The 20,353-nt window shown below is 40.1% G+C and overlaps 1 protein-coding gene across 2 annotated transcripts in view; it reads left to right on the plus strand.

Moving 5' to 3' along the window:
* Positions 1 to 18,066, plus strand: part of slco3a1a (solute carrier organic anion transporter family member 3A1a) — a 31,136-nt gene extending 13,070 nt beyond the window's left edge. For both annotated transcript variants that reach the window (XM_068603591.1, XM_068603592.1), the window contains 8 exons: positions 10,516 to 10,614; positions 10,705 to 10,977; positions 11,459 to 11,623; positions 11,745 to 11,943; positions 14,167 to 14,335; positions 14,764 to 14,936; positions 15,053 to 15,117; positions 15,931 to 18,066. In XM_068603591.1, the coding sequence (XP_068459692.1) occupies positions 10,516 to 10,614; positions 10,705 to 10,977; positions 11,459 to 11,623; positions 11,745 to 11,943; positions 14,167 to 14,335; positions 14,764 to 14,936; positions 15,053 to 15,117; positions 15,931 to 16,283 (1,496 nt within the window). In that variant the 3' untranslated portion in view covers positions 16,284 to 18,066. The remainder of the gene's footprint in view (positions 1 to 10,515; positions 10,615 to 10,704; positions 10,978 to 11,458; positions 11,624 to 11,744; positions 11,944 to 14,166; positions 14,336 to 14,763; positions 14,937 to 15,052; positions 15,118 to 15,930) is intronic.
* Positions 18,067 to 20,353: the final 2,287 nt, after the last annotated feature.

Below are 20,353 nucleotides of genomic sequence, written 5' to 3' on the forward strand. Positions count from 1 at the left end.
TACTTCCTCGTGACATAGCACCTTGAACTTTGACCCTCTTTGCCGCTTATTTGCTGCCCAAAGGATTGTGGCTAAGAATAGCCAGAAAATCATGCTGGCTTTTGTACTGCAAAATCTGACCAGACGCAGTAGAACATCCAAGTATATTTTTCACATTGCATTTGACACACTGTGTATTGAGACATACTTTTTGCAACGCACAAAGGGTTTGAAAATAACACAAGTGGCTTCTGGTCAGCTCCTGTCTTGGATGCATCTGCTCTGAAAAATGAGCAATTTGAACTGTATGGAAAAACCTGACCTTGGACAAGGACTTTGCTCAGGAAATAAAATTCATGCTGCGCTCGTGGCTTTGCCACAAATCCCAAGCCTCATTGATTGAGTGGTGTGTAAGTGGTTGCTCTCTGGGCTTCTAGGATTACTCAGAAGCATGTTCAGCACTTAATCCCCATATCACTGATGGCAAAGAGTGAGGGATAACAGTGCCTAATTAAATGGAGTCTGATCAATAGGTGGCCAGTAATTATAATTAACTGTTTGATTCAATCAACTTTTATTTAATCAATGTGTAAACAGAAGTTGGTCCTGTCAACATTTAAGTTAAGTTGTTTATGTGTTTCCATTCACATATTTTTCATCACATTTGTTTACATCATTCAGTAAAACTTAAAACTATAAAAAAAAAGTGATGGTTTTTGCCTTTTGCGCTAAATGGATTATGGAAACATATAGTCAAGTTTAATTGATCCAACCTAGTCAAACCTAACTTAAATTATCATAAACAGACAGGAGTCTGACTTCTGCATTGAACCCGTCCTAAGCATGAGAGCAGTGCGCTGCTGTGAAGCGCAATACAAGGTGCTACCTGGCCATCAGGATCTAATCTAATGCTCTTTTGCACACACACTTGCACACCAATTTAATAGCCTTTGTGAGCAATTTTGAATTCAGTGTCTTGCTCAAGTATACGTTGACATGTGGACTAAAGGAGAAGTAAGTCGGTCTGTCACTTTTGTCTGTCATCTTCCCCTTCTGAAATGACAAACTTCAGCTATAGCTCATGAAGGACAAAACTATGAAAAACCAAAAGGTCAAAATGAAAGTTTGGGCTGATTTGCCCTCTTTGATCTGGTGTGTGTTCTCTGTTTTGTTGGACATGGAAGCACGACTTTACAATTTCAAATTGACTGCTTTTGCAGAAGTTAAAAAAGACCAGTAGAGTGGTCTTATCGCAAAGGAAACCTAATATCACATCAGTCATCACATTCCTGCACTTTATGCATAACATGGAAATGATTGAAAGTTCTCTATGAACTTTTTTTAATTCTTGAAACGCCTCCCACCATCCTTCCCTATCGACTCTCCTCTTCCTCAGGGTGCAGCACAATTACTGCCCCCTTAGAATTGGCAGCACATATGATGTTGTACAATCGTCCGTTATTGTGCGCCTGCTTCTCACATGTTCCTGGAGAAAGGAGGGAAACGAGCTATTGGCATCTCTATCCTGATAATTAGGCCAAGCCACCTGCTGAAGAAGCTGTTACCAGCTGCTGTCAAAGAGTCCCCAACCTCTCCGTGGTCCTTGTCTTCAATAGAGCAGCTGCGCCTCTCCATCAGAGAGATGTACACGCTCTGGTCTTTTGCCCTTTCTCCTCCATGCCTCCATCCTACCACCCGACTGCCCAACAATGGAGACTGTGGGTCGCTGCGTCTCGGCTCCGAGCAAACATCAGAAGCAGGATTACAAACAGATCACTGTAGCAGGGCAGAAAGACAAGCCTCCGCTCTGTTACATTAACTCCTACCCGCCCCGTCTCTCCGTCCTTCTCGCCCCTCTGTCTCTGACTCTGCTGGCCCGGTGTTGACAGCGCTGGCAGTCTGTTTTCAGCCTTGTCTCACTGCCCTGTTTGAAAACATGCCCAGTCTGTTTATGTAATCTTATGGCACATAAAAGAACATAATTTGGTATTGTAACAGCAGTCAAAGCAGGCAATACTGTAATATTTCAAAACCGCTAGTCTTGCACAGAAAGGACCTGGCAGCGTTGATGCACATGAAAAAGCCGATCATTTTAATGACGTGTGCCGTTTACAAACAATGAAGATCATTTTGTTAATTAGGAGTGTGGAATTAAATCTGTTGGATGAAAACAAATGGACTTTCAGTTGGAGCGAACAAGTACTGATGCCATTCAGGTTAATGAGGGCTTTTACAGCTTCCTGGAATAGTTGGGCGTGTGATGACACAAGGTTAATGGGACTCAAAGATTAAGCTACTGCATGTCAGGTTAAAGTAGCCTAATGCCACTGATCTACAAGGTAGAAGAAGAGCCCGATTACAGGCCGCCTGAGCACAACGCAAATACACGGTGCATGTTTAAAATAGCTGCATTCATTTGACTAGAAAAGTAGAGTAAGAAACAATACAGCAACATTTTACAGCATTTATTTTCTCAATACAAATGGGGTCATACGCTGACAGTGAGACGGTATGCACAATACCAGGAACTTTAAATTTAAGCAGTTAAATCCAAACAAATTGCCTGAAAACAGCTGTTTCTCTTCTCAGGGCTGCAGGCAGGTACAGATGGTGCTTGAGTAACATCTCCTTGACTCTCCTATCAGACAGATTACACATCTATCATCCTAGTTGGTACACAGTCTGCTGGTAACATCAGGAGTGTTGAAGTCTTCATGAAGAATAACAGATAAAGGAAGTTCAGACAGGGAAACAGGACCACCTCCATATATTTTACAGACCTGTCTTGTATCTGTTTATTTTAACAAAATGCAATGGATGCTTTTAAAAACATAATTCCCAATTGTTTAATTTTCCCTCACATCTGTTTGTTGACTTTTCTCTGCTTTTATTATCAAGCTCAAAGTGTTACCCTACAGTATTGTACATAAGGAAACACACACAGGATATTTACACACACATACAGAGTTTATATTTACTAAAGTTTAATATGGCTTCAGTCTGTCTATAATGGAAGAGGACCGGATGTTGATTTTTCCAGATTAAAAAACATTTGTTTATATGACAAAAACCTTTTTCCCCTCTACTGTCCCGCTGCAGTGTGTTTTACTGAAGTGATTTTTCTCTGTATTGTCAAAGAGTCAAGGGATGTGGCAGTTTAGTCGTCGCATCATCTGAATTATAAAAGAGGACAGAGATCTGTGGGGCACAGCAGATCTTCAGTCTGCATTTAGTGTTGGTCTTTTTTTTCTTTTTACTTATGATTTAAAAAAACGGCTAAAATGAATATGAAAGAGATGCAAAATTTAAAAAAAAGTATTTGCATTATCAATTAATCAATTAGTCTCTGATATAAATCCAAGGTAAGCTCTTCAAATAACGGTCTAAAAAACACATTTAATTTACAATTGATGAATCAGCAAAAAACAGCAAATCCTCCACATTTAAAAAGTTGGGCACAGAAAATTACATTTACAGTATACTATATTTTTAATATAAGCTTAAAAAATGAATAATCCCTGATAAAAATAATTCCTGATTTTCTATCCAACGATAAATTGATCAATCGATCAAATAATTTTACCTCTTGGAAAATATTATCTTTCAACTAAGAATAACTATATTGAACATATATGTTAGGTTTGTAGTGTTTTTAAATCCATTATGGTTCAATTAAAATATAATTGATCTGTGTTTAGTCTTAATTTTCAAGATTCTCAGTCAAAGTTACTTGACTGTCCTGCTACTCAGGAATAATTTGGTTTTAAGTAGTCTAGACTCGTATCAGGAGTCTAGGTGTGACGTAGTGAAGCCTTCAGCGAGGCCTGACCTTGACCTCCCATTTCAGGCCGTGACCTCGGAGGCTTAGATTGAGCCAGAGCTCAGCTTAACGTGACAGGGTGTTGAGGGGAAGAGAGCCGCTGAGAAGCCGGTGTGTCGTCGGGTCGCAGCCCGGTCGCCACTCTGCAGTAAACCCGACTGCTTCCTCCTCAAGTTCAAATTACTAATAGTTAAAGACGTGTCCTCGGGCTGCACCTTTTTAACACAGCATCCACTTGGCATAAGGGAAACGCGTGTCTACTCAAGTTAGAAGTTGACTAGACGAGAAGACGATGTTTTGATATGCGCTCGCAGTCGGACGTAAACGGGGGGCTGGTTTAAATTTTTAGATGGTTTGACGTAAGCAGAAGTCCAAGCAGGATGATCCTGATGTAATGGCATTTGAATGTGAGTTGAGAGCCTACTTTAAGCTTTGGCTGGTTATTTAGGTCATTGCTGCGTAGAGCCAACAAGGTTACTATAGGGTAGGCCGACCAACAAACCATCTAGGGTTTTTTTCCTACTGCAACAATAAATTGAGGATTAGTCAGTCGATCAACAGAGAATCTATCAATATCTGTTTTGAAAAACTCTTCAAGAAATCTTCAAGCCAAAGTTCTGCTGTTTAATTCTCTTAAAAGTAAAGATTTGCTATAAATATACTCATCAATGATTAATACAACAAAAAGGAACCATTTGGATAACCTGAGAATACATTGCAAAGAAAATAGATATTATAAGACAGATAAGCTATATTCAATATTAACTTAATTTACTGTAATCTGTAAGATGTTTGTTTTGTAAACGTCCAGTACAACTCCCTGCCTTCAGTGTGAATAACGTTGATACTGAAAGCCACTCAGGTGGGCCGCGGCTTCACTTCCTGGGGTGAAAGCTGCTGTCTAATGCTGTTAGTACTAACTTATGGATCACTGAAGATTTAGTAGCTGTTAATATCCCCTGTACCTCATCTAAGTATACTTCACCTAAGAAGAGACTTTTGCATGACTTTTACTTATTTTTACTGAGTTTGTGTTTGCTGTTTGCAGGTCCACATCAGCAGAGTCACTGTGCAACAGTCTGCAGTATTAGGGTGTTAGTAGTGCCAAACAAAGACAAAAGGAAGTGGTGCTTCAGTAAGATAGTTTGGAACATGTAAGATATGAATTTAGTCAGTTCCCTTAAGATTTCCTAAAGACAAGTTACTTTCAGTTGGAGGTCAAATGTGACAGCAAAAAAAAGTGAAAAAGTACAAATGAAACACTTTCAAGAGCTGCACAGCCAACATCATGGCGGTGTTTAGCAGAGTCTTACTGTGTTATTAGCAGATAGAGTGGGCAGCAATGTGAGAGCCACTGATTATGTCATTGCATGCTTGAATAGCTTCTTACTTATGAATGAAGTACTAAGACCTGATATCTTATTGCACATTCTAATGATGTTTTAGTGAGAAACTGCGCTAGGTTGTGAGTGACGAGAAATGGGACACGAGCTGGTGAGGAAAAGTCTCTGTTGGACACACGATTTAATATTGACCTATTAAAATAAACCCACAGACCAACAAGGTACGAGACATCTCGGAACAATCTAAAGTCAGACCAGCACATACAACATCTTAACTGTTTAAAAATATATCAATTCATAATTTATGTGAATCCAACACCATTTCAGTCAGTTTGTTATATTGTTTTTTGTTAGTTTTTAAGGTTAACTTATTTCTTTGACCTTCACTGTTTGATTTATTATATTTATCACAGATGCTTTTTAGATGTTGAACTTTGCGATTGTACTACTGCAGATGTCCCCGCTGTGGGACAAATGAAGGATAATCCTTTTTTTATCTTTTCTTAAACACAGTCCAGAAAAAATCAAATATTGTGTAACGGCCGCATGCTGCCTTTGTGCAGTTGATGAGAGAAGAGCAAGCGAGTTGCCAGGAACACAAGGATAGTTGTTAGGTGTGGTGCATGACTTAATGTGTGTCTCAATCCTTTGTGTAACTGTCAATGTGAGTGATGCCACCCTACTTCAATGGACATGGAAACGGCCTGTGCTCAGTCCGACTTCTCTGGCCTGCTTTAAGTGTTTCTCCCGAGTCTCTTCAATCTTAAAAATGTCTTCTACACAGAGGATGTTATGGCCTGATGTACGGCTGAGGAGGAAGACAGGGCTTTTGTTTGAAAGCTCTTTAAATTGTGTGCTCTTAAAACTTTACAGTAACCTTGAAATGTTGTCTGCTTTATGCACTTCTTCCATCCCAAGACTCTTTGTGTTCCTGCTCCCAGTTGACCTTCTGACCTAAACTCACGTTTGGGCCCTAGAGATGGAGAGATGAGACACAGGCTTTACATTTTAGTAATCATTTAGCTTCACTCAGTTTCAGTCTGGCCCTTCGTACAAGTGGCACACGCTGTTGTTTGGCCTCCAACATCGCACTTCCCTCTGCTCTTATTTAGCTCAGGGGATTACTCAGCCAACTTGGTCAGGATTAATGGAAAAGAAGGAATTTCCTTTGTACAGTGAGAGCATGAAAGAAACTGAGGAGGGCACAGGTTTAATGTATCTGACATTTTGAATACCATGAGCGTTTCTCTTCAACCTCATGCTGCGCTGGATTACTATATCAATCCTGCTCTTGACGATCGCAAAAGAAATGTAACTTTGGGACAAGGGTTTTTTAAATGCCAATTATCTTTTGTAGAGGATCTTGTGTCTGTGTGGAGTGGCATTACATCGGCCTGTCGTGGTTATCATCCCTCTATTACGGCTTAATCTTAGCATGGTGTTTTGGCTGAGCCATTACAAAAGGCCAGAAGCTGGAGATGCTTGTATGTGGCCACATATTTAACAAAAAAAACTAAATGACCAGTGCGGTGTTCTTTGTAAACTCCTCCGTCCTTCCGGAGCGGCTGTGGCTCACTGGTAGAACAGAGTCGCCCTTCAATCAGAGGATCGGTGGTTCACCCCCCCGCCCCTCACACACACACACACACACACACACACACACACACACACACACACACACACACACACCTCCCTGCTGTGCTCATCCATGTTGATGTCACCGTGGGCAAGACACTTAACCTGCTGTCCCTGTGATGTATGAATGGTTATAGTCCTGACGGGCAGGTGGCACATTGCATGTTCCTGCCATCAGTGTATAAATGAGTGTAAATGTGTGAATGATGAATGACACGTCGTGTTAAAGTGCGGTTGAGTGGTCGGAAGACGAGAAAAGAGCAACACAAGTACAAGTCCAATTAGCATATTTCTGTGGGAACGCTCTTCAAGTGAAGATGCATAGTGTGACGTCAGGGACCTTCCACTTGTGCTAAACCACAAGGGCTTCATGTGAATTATCTACAGTTTGCACAAGATACGAAAGCGTCCCCTGCGTGGTATTTTCAATGGAATTCGTGGGTGTTTTTTATATTCAACTTTTACATTGAGTCAACTTCTCAAAGTATCAAGAATATGGGATGCATCTGTGGGTTAATGAATATCCGGAAAAGGACAAGCCCCATGACCAGTAGCTTTCCCAGCTTTTTCAATTGTTCTCTAAACAAATTAGAGGGAAACAAAAACAATGGAGTGGAGCTTTGTTATTGAATTACATCTGACATGCTCCCCTGAGAGTATAATTCACAGGATACTAAAAGGCTCGGGCGAACAGCAACATGAACAAATTAGTTTGTTTTGTACTTATCGTGTAACAGGACCGCTGGAAGGGAAAAGGGATTTTGAGGCATTTTAGAAAAGCAGCGTGTTACAAAGATTACCCACGGCTGTGGTCGTGTACGGTCCTTCATGGAGATTTAATGTACTTAACTTTTTTGCTTCAGCTTAATCCTGTCGGGACAAATATGAAATACGGCCCTTTCCGGATTGTACGGGTGCACAGTTGTCTTTTTATCTGTGACCTGAGATCAAAGGTTAGTTATTTAAAATATCATACAGAGAAAGAATCATTTCAGTACTTGTGGCCAGTAAGGAGTTTGTAATAACACAACCCAACTTATCGGTGTGTGACCATGTGAATCCTTCACAGTTAACGTCGGCTTTGTGGTCACAGGCTGTTTATCCCCTCAGCTCTGTCTGTACACAGAAGAATTTACCTTAAAATAATATTATGACATTTTGGGAAATAGAGTTGGCCTATTCTTTTAAGCCAAACTGAAGAATTTGACACAGACGGTCTGTCATTTAACATATAGCAGCTCTCAAAGAGTTAAAAATAAAGTTGTTTTTTTTATCTGGAGCACCTCACATTAAGAAGATTAGGCGCCGGTTGGGAAAGAAACAATACTGAAGCAATGTTGGACTTCTACCTTTGCTTGTGTTTTGACTACATGATCCAGTTCATGTTCATGCCAGTTTAATCCCAATGTGGGAGACTCGATTTACTGCATTCTTTCCCTCTGCTGGCTTTGACCTTAATAAAAAAAAACATATATAAATATTTAATTTGCAGATTATCATCAATTCAAGAATTGTGTACGCCTTGTTTCTTGTGCGGAAGCAACAGATTAATAAGCATGCATGGTTTCTCATAGATTAGTGATCTCCACCACGTGCGCTGTGCTATAATGTTATCATCAAGAAGCCAGCGCTTCTCAGAGAACCAGACGTTGGCACGGACGTCTCTGGAAGCATTTATACACTCGGTGGTCGTGGATCCGCAGGCCAGCTGAGCAGTCGTCTCCTGCAAGGTGATTTCACAAACTGAATTTCCTCTTTGAGGTTTCCTGTGGTGAAAGAAGTTCTGATGTTGTTGCATCGAGAAAAAAAACACTCAGTTTCTAAGGTAACACTCAACACTGAGAGTGCCGAGGCCTCATTTGCAGCACCACAGGCAAATTTGCTGTGCACACAGGGACTGCAGCCCTCCTTCCTGAAAGTGCTGGTAAACTGCACGGTTTCATTGGTGTCGAGTGAACACTCCCCAATGTGCCACAACGGCTTTTTCCTGTGTGTTTGTGGGTGTGAATCCCCCTTTCTGTTAAACACTTTTTATCTTGAGCTTAGTAGTTTTAAACTTTGATTTCAGACTTTAATTCGGACTGTAAGAAGAGGAAATTGTATTTATTTTCATACGACAAAGAAAGTACTGGCGCCTCAGACACATATTTGTATCTTTGTTCATTTCCGTCCTGACTGTCAACCACGAAGATGTTTCAGCTGAATGTTTATGAAAAGAAGAAAAATAAGCATTATGTTCCAATCCCAACATGAAAGCTCTTTTTCTTTTGTTTTACTCCTCGTCCTGCCTAAATTAGTCTGATGATACCACATTATAGGGAGGGAGCCGCACCTAATAAATTTGTGAGCCATTTCCTTTATGTGAAGAATAAACTATGGTGTGAATGAGGCGACAATGTGTGGACTCCCTTCCTATGTGGGTGGTCAAGGCAGGAAGCAGACCGTGCCTTCATTCTCAGCACTCGCAGAGTCCTACAGAGCTTAGTCACAGTTTCCGCGTTTATTCATTTAGTGGCTGCTCCCGGCATTCAAACATCTCGCTGGAGGCTCTGTGCTGATAGCAGAAATGCGCAGGCCAAGCTACAGCCAGTAAAACTGGATGTTTCTGATGCGTCGAGGCCAGAGGAGGAAGTGGAACAGCAGAGATGATTTTATGGTATTTGTTTATGCCTAATTTCTAGCTAGCATTGATGGGGTTTTCTTGTGAGTCGCAAATTAAGAACAAGATTGGTTTTGTCGCGTGCCATATACAGTCCAACAGTGCAGACTGATATTACCTTAGATCCCAGGACATGCAGTCAGAGAGACTGACTCTCCCAAATTGAGCTTTGAGTCTTCATTATCTGCCCGCAGTCACAGCGCCAGACTCTCACCCCGCTGACAGCGCTCTAATGAGGATTTTAAAATCAAGCCCCACGTTTTATCTCCAGCTGCCCGCTGGAGCAGATTGGGATGAAACAGCTGGTTTTAGTTGTCAGGTGTCGTCATCACAGTGTGGGCTCGTATCTGTTTGTGCAGTGCATTACCCTGCGAGGGTGAGAAGGCTGAGCCATGTGATCATAACGTGTACAGTCACTGCTTGCTGCAGCCGCTGCACTTGCCCTGTGCTTTTAACTGGCTGATTTGATCTTTCATGACAGCCAAAATGTTTCCCTGTGTGGTCTTGCTTCACACTGTACCTCCTGGAAAATGCCACATAAACATAAAGCTGAAATTAAGTTTAAAATATAAACACAACAAAACTCAATACAAATAGTAAACATCAGGCATTACATTTCATCAGAAATATACGGTATGTGCAAAAAGGTGATGCTATTTATGGAAATCACCCGTATGGGGACATTGATTGACAGCACGTTGTCCTTCAATCAATCCCCCTGTTTCTCCTGTCCACATGTCGACTTAGAGCAAGACTCTGAACCCCAAGTTGCTCCCCGAGCACTTCACGGCAACCCACTCCTCCTGATGCGTAGGATAGGCAAAGTTCAAATATTATCTATGTCATATATGTGACCTTTTTTTTTTTTTGTACAAAGGATCCATTATTTTGTTTTTTCAGGTGTTTTAAAAAGAGCTTCTCTAGATTTTGGCTGGTGACATACAGTTCAATATTCACAGCAGTTTTATTGAATCTGTACATTTGAGCTTGTTTTTGTCAAAATATCTGTCTGTCTTAAGTGTGAGTTGAATTAAATAAGACAAAACAAACCAGTAAAGTTGATGTTTGTTTCCGTGCAGGAATCCTCTTTTCTACTATGGTGTTCGGGCCTGCCTGTGGGTTCATCCTTGGCTCCCTCTGCACTAAGTTCTACGTTGATGCTATCTTCATTGACGTTCGTGAGTTCAAGTGTGTGTGTGTGTGTGTGTGTTGTGTGTGTGTGCGTGTGCGTGTGCGTGTGCCTTGACCTCTGCTGTTCCTTTCCACAGATAAGCTGGACATCACTCCAGAAGACCCGTGGTGGATCGGGGCCTGGTGGGCCGGCTTCCTCCTGTGTGGTGCCTTACTCTTCTGCTCAGCTCTCTTCATGTTTGGTTTCCCACAGTCACTTCCGACCAGCGAGAGAGAGGAGGGGGCTGACAGTGAGCAGGTTATGCTTCCTCCCTCTCCGAGTGCAGACTATGAGACTCCAAAGCCCAGCAATGGGGTTGCACGCAACCACGAGCCTGCAAACAGCCCCACCTGCTGTCAGCAACTCAGGGGTGAGTGTGCAAGATCCAGTGTAGCGCTGCAGTGCTGTAATGCAAGGAAAATAACTGACTCATATTGATTCATTTATTCCCTATGTTTGGAAATGTGAATAACACTTAAAATGTTAAACGGAGTGAAAAAAGTAATAATACTTTAGTATTTAGTAATACTAATAGTAGAAGTACTCCATCACAAATTAAGTACTGCCCGAGAAACATTACACAAGTAAAAGTACTATCAGCAAAATGTAAGTACTCACGATGCAGAGGGTCCAAAAGTAGCCAAGAAAAACATTGAATGTCTGAATTATCCATCAAGTTATTGGTCCACTATAATATTATATATTAGTATTATGTTATTTGATTGTTAAAATAATGTAATCATATTAGGTTAGCAGGTGCCAAAACAGACTCAAAGGCAACAAGAGGATCCTGTCTGTCCTGCTGACCAACATGCGAGTATATTTATTTCCATCCTTTATTTCTTTACTAGTGATCCCAAAGGTGACCAAGCACCTCCTGTCAAACCCTGTGTTCACCTGCATCGTCCTGGCGGCCTGTATGGAGATCGCAGTCGTGGCTGGCTTCGCAGCCTTTCTGGGGAAATACCTCGAGCAGCAGTTTAACCTCACCACATCCTCAGCGAATCAGCTGTTAGGTCGGTGTCCAGAGCAAACGGTCATGAGTGCACACATACTATGTGTAGTTCTCTAGCATAATACATATACTATGTGCATACTATGTGCAGCATAATAAACAGGTTCAACTTTATTTTCAAGGTATGACGGCCATTCCATGTGCGTGTCTGGGGATCTTCATGGGCGGCCTGCTGGTGAAGAAGCTGAACTTGTCGGCACTGGGAGCCATCCGCATGGCCATGCTGGTCAACATGATTTCCACAGCGTGCTACATCTCCTTCCTCTTCCTGGGCTGCGACACCGGCCCCGTCGCAGGAGTGACGGTCACATACGGCAACGAGTAAGAGAGAGGCCGACTAGATGGCAGCTATTTGTATTAAACGCTGCATACAGGTTGACGCAGTACACAGATATATCTGAGTGGTTGTGAGATGAGGAAAGCAGGAAAAACATTCATTATAATACATGTATTGCTAAATGTTGCTTACAAGACACATGACCAGTCATTTCATAGAGAAAATGTGAGAACATTCCTTTTCCGTAACAAGAAGATCTTATAATGCATATTGTGGTCACTGTCTTGTCTATGAATCTTGCTTAAAATTAAATTCTACAGTCAATTCAACACTTTACGTTGAAACGACTAACGCAAATCCAGATTTTTAAACTGGATTAGTTCGACAGATGATGCCTCTAAGGACCAGAGTGTAACTTAAAGTGGATTTATTCGCAGAAATTGAATATTTTATTCACAACTATGTTTCCATTAGTTTCCATAATGGGGGCTAATCAAGAATGGCTGTGTCTTCTTTCGTTCACAATGAGGCCTTCATATCCACATGTGGAGCAGGTCCCTTCTTCACCATGTTGCAATGTTTCTTCAGTTTAGCCACAATTTATTTTAACAACTGACCAATCACCTGCCGCTTGTATGTAAAATTAGATTCAACAGTTAATCCACCGGAGAAAGTTAGTTAAATTCATCTAGATTCAACAAAGTAAGATACATTTAGACTACATGTAAGCAGTAAACCATCGATAATGTAATTAGTTTATTATATTTCAGGGAGGTTTTAGAACCTAGATTGTAAATGTGTGTCCTAAAATGAGGACCCACTTATTCTAATAAATAAACATAAGCGGTAAACAACATTTTAGCAGTGAAAAGTAACACTGCAATTCACCTCCAATAAAGTCTTCTAACCTTGGCAGCAAAGGGTCTAAATGTATAAATATACATTGTTATTACTGAAGGTCATTGGAGCACTGTGGGCTTACTTTTTATTCAAATAACTTTGTCATCTAATGCAGTCCGGTAATATCGTTTCTATTCAGAAAGTGGCCTTGTGTTCTTCCGTGCTGCAGAGACTGAAAATGAATGCAACAGTTTTTCCTGAATCAGTCACATGATCGAGCTGACATGTTATGCAACAGGACATATCATTCGCTTTCATATTCATGAGTCATAAAGAATTATACTTATTGTTGCCTGTTCTTGTCGAGAGCTAGAAATTGTTTGAAATGTTCTAATTAGTGGTTAATACCTGATGCAGATACCAAAAAAGAAAATGGGAAGAATTCTTTGGTTCTAGTTGATACTAAAGTATTGAACAGGGTTTTCGCAATCTTCAATTAAAATACACATAATGTATTCAGGATTTCGACTGTTGGAGGAAATACAAAAAAGATATTAAAGGCATTTTGCATTGATTTTTATGCTAAATCAGTTGATCTAGAAGATAATGAAAAGATTAATTGGTAATGAAAATGATTGTTAGCTGCGCCCATTATCACGCTTAACATAATATTATCACTGTATCAAACACCGTAGGCCTGAGCTGGAGGATGGAAGGAGAAGAGGAAGTACAACTAAGAGAATAACTGATGCTTTACACAGTGTATATATATCCTAAAAGGACACATTTTACACACATGCATACATTATCACTCAATTACTATCGCAAAGTACAGAACTACTTGGTTTTTGTGTTCCATGGAAACGTCTTGGACCAGTGGATAAGTGATTAACAAGAGGCTGTTATAGATTAATTTTATTCTTGCACTGAGCCTCTCCTTTTTCCATTGTGTTAGTGGGAGGTCTTCATGGGCCCAGGGTGAATAATATGCATTTTCTTTCCAGTAAGTAATATGTCCCATAGTTAAGATCTACATTAGGTCTCTTTTTTAGAATGACTGCCCTAATAAAAACACACTTAACTGGTTTTGATGCACACATTTTGGTCTATTCTCAAAAATACGCAGCCACACAGTTGCTTTTATGTCTTGTTATTTCCATGTGGAAGCAGTATTTCTGTCTGTGTAGTGGGCTTGTAGAAGTGCTGACTTTAGGACTTCACTACTCTTCGATCCAGTAGTCTGAACCCAGACTGCTCAAGAGCCGGTTATCTGTGCCGTGCAGTTTCCATGGAGATGTTAAAAGTGAACCATAGTGTCAGTAATGAAAGAAAAAAAACGCTTCTTCCATTTAGTTTGTGCCACATACAGAAATGGTTGGCTCTCACTGTTGGAGTGGATGCTCAGGTTTCTCTCTGTCACTGTCCAGGACACTACGGGTGGGCGAGAAACCAAACGCTTCGTGCATCAGTCACTGCAACTGCTTCACCTCCTCCATCGGCCCCGTGTGCGGCTCCAACGGGGTCACCTACCTGTCAGCCTGCTTGGCCGGCTGCAACCAGACGGGCAGCAGTCAGACCTCGTCCAACATCTCCAAGGTTTTACCCTTTTTAAGTCTTGTGGTAGCGATTAGTAACGGTAATCTTCAAAGTGTAATAGCAAATGAATTACATATGATGAAAATGTTGTTTTGAACCTCTTTAACTGTGCTTTGATTTTAAAGTTCAAGAAAATAAAAGTACTTGTGTTTTACTCTCCTGTCGTCAGGTATTGCATGTGATTTTCAACAGATGAGAATAGTGTCTTTTAATAGATTTAAAATGCATGCAGAAGAGACTTGATGCTGCAGCACTACTTTTATTTTTTTATGTGGAGATATAAGGTACAGTTCCCTTAATTGTACTGAACTAATACCGGCGTCCCCTGACAATTGTGAAAAAGCATCCATATGTTTTCCCTGTAATTTGATTTCCATGTTCTTTTTTAAATAGTTATTTAATGAAGCTTTGCATTCTTCTCTTCCCAGAACCTGACGGGATGCACTTGTGTCTCCTCCAAGAGTGAACTGGCCACAGCCGTGCCGGGAAAATGTCCAATGCCGGGCTGCCAGGAGTCTTTCCTCATCTTCCTTTGTGTGATCTGTGCCTGTAGCCTGATCGGCGCCATGGCCCAGACGCCCTCTGTTATCATCCTAATCAGGTATGTTTGATATAAACGTATGAGTGTGTGTGCAGCCTTTGTGGATATGTGTGTTCTTCCATCAAATCTAGTAGCAACAACAAAACTGTGTTTTATTCTATTTGCTTCCCGTGTAGGACTGTGAGCCCTGAGCTGAAATCGTATGCACTTGGAGTGTTGTTTCTCTTGCTGCGGCTCCTCGGTAAGAGCTTTTATCAGATAACACATTCATTTCAGATACTGTGCTATACTATGTCTCAATACTCACACTTGGCTGATTTGCCGCATTACCCGTTGAGTGCGTCTAGGTTTCAGAGAGCTCACTGGGACGTGCTCAGATAGCCTCGTCACTCCCATCAACACGCGCCTCAATCGACCTGAACATGCATTTGTTTTTCTAGTGCCATCAACTCCAATGCTGCTCGGTTGATCTGATTTGTCTCTGTGTGGGAATAATACCAGCAATGCAGTTCAGGTCAATCGAGGCCTGTTTTAGTGGGAGGAGTAATGGAATTAAGGAGGACTAAATCAAGTTATCTAGAAACACGCAGGTCTACTACAGATCATAAAAGAGATGTTATCTTTTACTGTCTTTGTGTTTTAAGATGTGGAAGGAACGTAGTTCTCAATATATTGCAAAAAAAATGATATCACATATTTGTGTTAAATATAACATTAACCGACCCAAATTTCCCTATTTTCCAAACTTTCTTTTGCATCTGTTGGAGGAATTTGGGATTTGAGAGAAACTTGAGAAAAGATTTACTTTCAAAAAGAGCCAGTGGTACCAATCTTATCTGAATTTCTATGTAGCAAAGTGAATAAATATATCCCCGCCCCCAAAGACACTTTTCTTTTAAAATAATTTGTCTTTTTCAATAAACATTGAACAAGACAAATCCAGAAAAGAGAGGAAAAAGGCCACCTAGTTATTTTATATTGACCCAAATTGCTCATAAATTGTTTTTTCCTGTGAAAACACCATGTGGGCTCAGTCCGTGTTTCTGTTGAACAGGATTCATCCCCCCTCCTCTGATATTTGGTGCTGGGATCGACTCCACTTGCCTGTTCTGGAGTTCAGAATGCGGCAAACGGGGCGCTTGCCTGCTGTACGACAACGTGGCTTACCGGCATCTGTACGTGAGCCTCGCCATCATCCTCAAGGGCGTCGCCTTCCTCCTCTACGCCACCACGTGGTATTGCTTACGCAGGAACTACAAGAAGTACATCAAAAGTAACGAGGGCTACATGACGCCCACTGAGTTTTACCCCTCTCTCACAGACGGCCCCAAACCAGTAGACCGGACAAAGTTTATATACAACCTAGAGAACCACGAGTTTTGTGAAAATATGGAGTCAGTTTTATAGTTTGTTACGCAAGAAAAGGACAATGTGGACATTCATATTCTCTCAAAGGAATATTTTATTTAAATGTTCTTGAAAGGATCAAACAAATTTGTTTTTGGAGCAAGGCAATCTATTTAACGGCCCGTCACAGGTGGCGTTGCTCTCCACTGCGATCCGTGTCCTCGGTAAACTTTCAAGGGTCCATTTTAGTCGTTTACGTATCAGCGAGGTGTTGTCCAGTGTTACCGGTGAATTCCTGTGTTGACTCGGTGGTAGAGGACAGACTAAAGTACTGTCAGGCTCAGTCCTAGCTGATTAGTAGTGAATGGACATGATGCTATTATAACTAGTTGCCATATTGTTTTAGGCCTGTCATGATTCCAGTGTTCTGTGTGAATAATGACAGTTTCCTTTCAGTCAGTGCACTGTGTGTTCTGTCTGTCACTCTCTCAAAAATGAGATTTATATGATAAGAAAAACTAAAGTTGGACTGTTCTTCAGTTATTCATATTTAAAAGTTGCCAAGTGTTTACAAACTAATAGTTACGTTAATGCATTTGACTTCAATGCAGGAAGGTTTTCTGCAAGAAGAGAACAGAAGCACCCTGACTGGGTTATTATAGTGGCCTACTAGATGTTTTACCTGTCAAAGAGTTCAGTCTAGTACCTTACAGCAAGGTGGTGTTTATGTCATCGTGCACTGTTCAGTTCCTCGTTCTCTTGCTGGAACACAGCCACTGTTTTTGATACTGTTGAGACAAGACTGTGAAGTCTGGTCTCGTAGATGCAAATGTGCAATTCAGAAATGATACATGTTTATTACTAGTTTTGTTTCAGACTGCAGGTTTGTTTTTCATTATAGCGGTTTGTTTTATTTCCATTTCTATTATTTGTTTTTACATCTGCAGAGTTTATCCAGCCTAACACGTCTTAATAAGGGATTATTCAAATAAGAATGTTAATTATATTTTCTTTTGACCTTTGCACCTTGTGAAAGAGCTAACAAGAGTTTGGGACATTCAAGTATAAGAGATTGGGAGTAATATATTAGTTTAATTAGGCCCAGAATGTTTTCTTAGATTATTTTTGAAAGGACAGTATAAATTATATCTAATCTAATTGTCTGAGATGTGTGTGTCTGATGTCACAGAAGATTTGGGACAATTCATAGCGATGAAAATAGTATGTTGCATTGTTGGGGCAAAGAAAAAAAACAACCTAGGACCATAATGTCTGGAATAGGGCTGCACAATTTTATCCAAATTCTAATATGGCTACAATATCCACACAATATTTGTAAGTGTCAAAATACAATTTCAGATTGAATATTGTTGGCCTGCAGAGATGTATCCTATTCTACAGACTTAAGAAAACCTCATGGTTTGGTACAGAGCCCCGCAAAAAGCACGCCATAAATCATTTTATTGTGTTTTTCAGGACAGACAGGAATGATGATGTTAAAAAAATATAATTCCCAATAATATCACAAATCTTATCGCAAATGCAATATCTGCCAAAGTCATTGGATTTATTTTTTTAAATTGTGCAACCCTCTTCTGGGATAAGAACATACAGAAATACTACAGCGGGGTTTGTGTGTGCAAGGTCACAACACACTGAACACACTGAATCTATTCCTGGACGTGTATTTGAAGAACTCTTTAACGCAACTCGGCACACACTGTACGACCTGTTACTCTACTGATCGCTCTGCATTTCAAGTTTTGTCCCTTTTCTTACACTTTTTGTATGGCAACATATCATTTATTTTACTCTGGAAATAAATTATTTTTCAGAAAAGAAATTCAAATGTGAGTGTTTTTGCAGTCTTTTTGACACTTTATTTATTTCAGAGACCTGCTTTGTCCAGTGTTTGGTTTCTTTTGGCTTTGTATGTCATGAACCCACACAACTAACGCATGTACACAAAAAAAGATCGCAACAAAAGACACAAATTCTGTCCAATCAGGGTAATGGACATGGCAGAAACAAAACAAGATTAATTTGAGTAAAGAACACTATAAATACAAAATAAACGAGGTGTTATGCATAAACTACAAGGTACATTTTATGATGAATACTCAACTTTAATCTATTCTACATTGTATCGAATTCTTTATTTTTTGTCAGACCCTCATTAACCTTTTAAAAAAGTGTTGAGGCGAGAGCATAAAGGGAAGACCACATAGTTCAGTCTATTCACGGCTCATCACACCCGAGGCGTCTCTAAGATTTTGACACATACAGAGCTTAGTCTTGAAAAGTCTAGCAGATGCGCGCGCCAAAATTTTTAGGCATAGAAACACTCTCCACATACCCTACAGGTACCTGCTCTTCTAGACTGAATTGAATTGAGGCATTTCATGAAAAAGAAAATAAACAAGATGGTTGGACGTTATACCCTCACATTAACTTTAGCTACTTTCCCGTCCAGAAGAAGCCCAAGCTTCATTATTTGTAGGTACACAATTCTCACACACTACAATTGCATTTACAGACAGATGCTAATAATAACAGAACGTTTTTTCCCATGTAATATCAACTAGCAGCTACTTACCTCTAGTAGTTCCAGCTGCAACACTCTTTTCGAAATTATACATTTTTAAATCATTTCTATTCCCATTACCTCTTTAATTCCTGACCACCTTTGGGAGGAAAATATCGAAATCTTTTTTTGTGAAATCTTGTTGTGCTACTACCCAAAGACAGCAGCTAGCTGTTGTGAAGTGTGCCTGCTGCCTCACGCTGTTTTGGGTGAATGACGTCTCGTGCGACCTGGAGGTGTTAGTGTCAAAGCCAAAGTAGTGGCTTTTAAAAATATATATATTTATAATTGTTACTCAAACCTGTCCAAAAACACTGTGGAAGCATCCACATGAGATTACCATAATTTGAGGATGTGATCTTTAAAAAAAGAAAAAAGGTTGTTTGTTAGCCGAGGGACGCCACTGCATCACACATTCTCAATATTGTACTAAGTGCTCACTCTGTAAGATGAAATATTGACTTGGAAAAAAAGATAGGAGCTCACAGACTTCTGATGTTTTGATTCACATTGAAAGCTTCTATGGAATCTTTTATCATTCACTCACTTTTTAGAAAGGAGCCTGTGAGAATATTGAGAGGTTGTAAAAGATCCATCTAATCCACCTGGTTTCTAATTTCTAATGCCTTGTTTCAGACTGCTACTCTTTAAATGAAAACTGCTGAACTTCAAACAGCTTTTAACATACAAATAAATAAATAATGTATATATGTGTGTGTGTGTGTGTGTGTGTGTGTGTGTGTGTGTGTGTATATATATATATATAATGTATATGTGTGTGTGTGTGTATATATATAAATATATATACATATATATATGTGTGTGTGTGTGTGTGTGTGTGTTCATTCTGTCAGGGTCATACTGTAAGTATTTGGACTGCGACACAATTGTTCTTTTTTTCCTCTTTACACAGATTTTGAATATGACAGTGTAGACTTTAAGCTTTAATTCAATGGATAGAATAAAACTATTGCATTAACCGTTCATGAATTACAACCCTCTTTACAGTCCCCACATTTTCAGAGGTAATTGGACAAGTATCTTACAAATGGTTTGATGACAGGTGTGGCCTGTTCCCTCATTATTTCATGACAAAGTAGGCCCCGTTTACACAGGGGAAAAACGCATATATGTATTCATGCGGTTTGGCCTTTCATTTACAAAAAACGGAGGTTTTCTAACGGAAAACGATCGTTTCTAAAAACTCCGTCCGAACTGGAGTTCTATGAAAACTCTGTTTTCGTGTGCTCTAGGTCAAACGGAGTCACCGTATGAACTGAAAATGCATCACGTCATATATATATATACAAGCGTCCTCTGTTAATCGTTTGCTTACTGATTGGTGGCGTATTTATGTGGGTTCACGTAAATAGAAACTTTTTGGAAAACGATCTTGTGTGTACGACGTTATTTCTGAAAACGGAGGGGCAGGAATATTTGTTTCTGTAAATACCTGGCTATGTGTAAATGTGGCCTTAAGCAGATAAAAAGTTTATAATATAATTTTAATTAAAAGGCTGACAAACTACACAAACCTATCAGGCAG

This window comes from Clinocottus analis, unplaced genomic scaffold, assembly GCF_023055335.1.
Source record: "Clinocottus analis isolate CAN_PGR_092001 unplaced genomic scaffold, fCliAna1.0.p SCAF_6, whole genome shotgun sequence".
Classification (NCBI taxonomy): Eukaryota; Metazoa; Chordata; class Actinopteri; order Perciformes; family Cottidae; genus Clinocottus; species Clinocottus analis.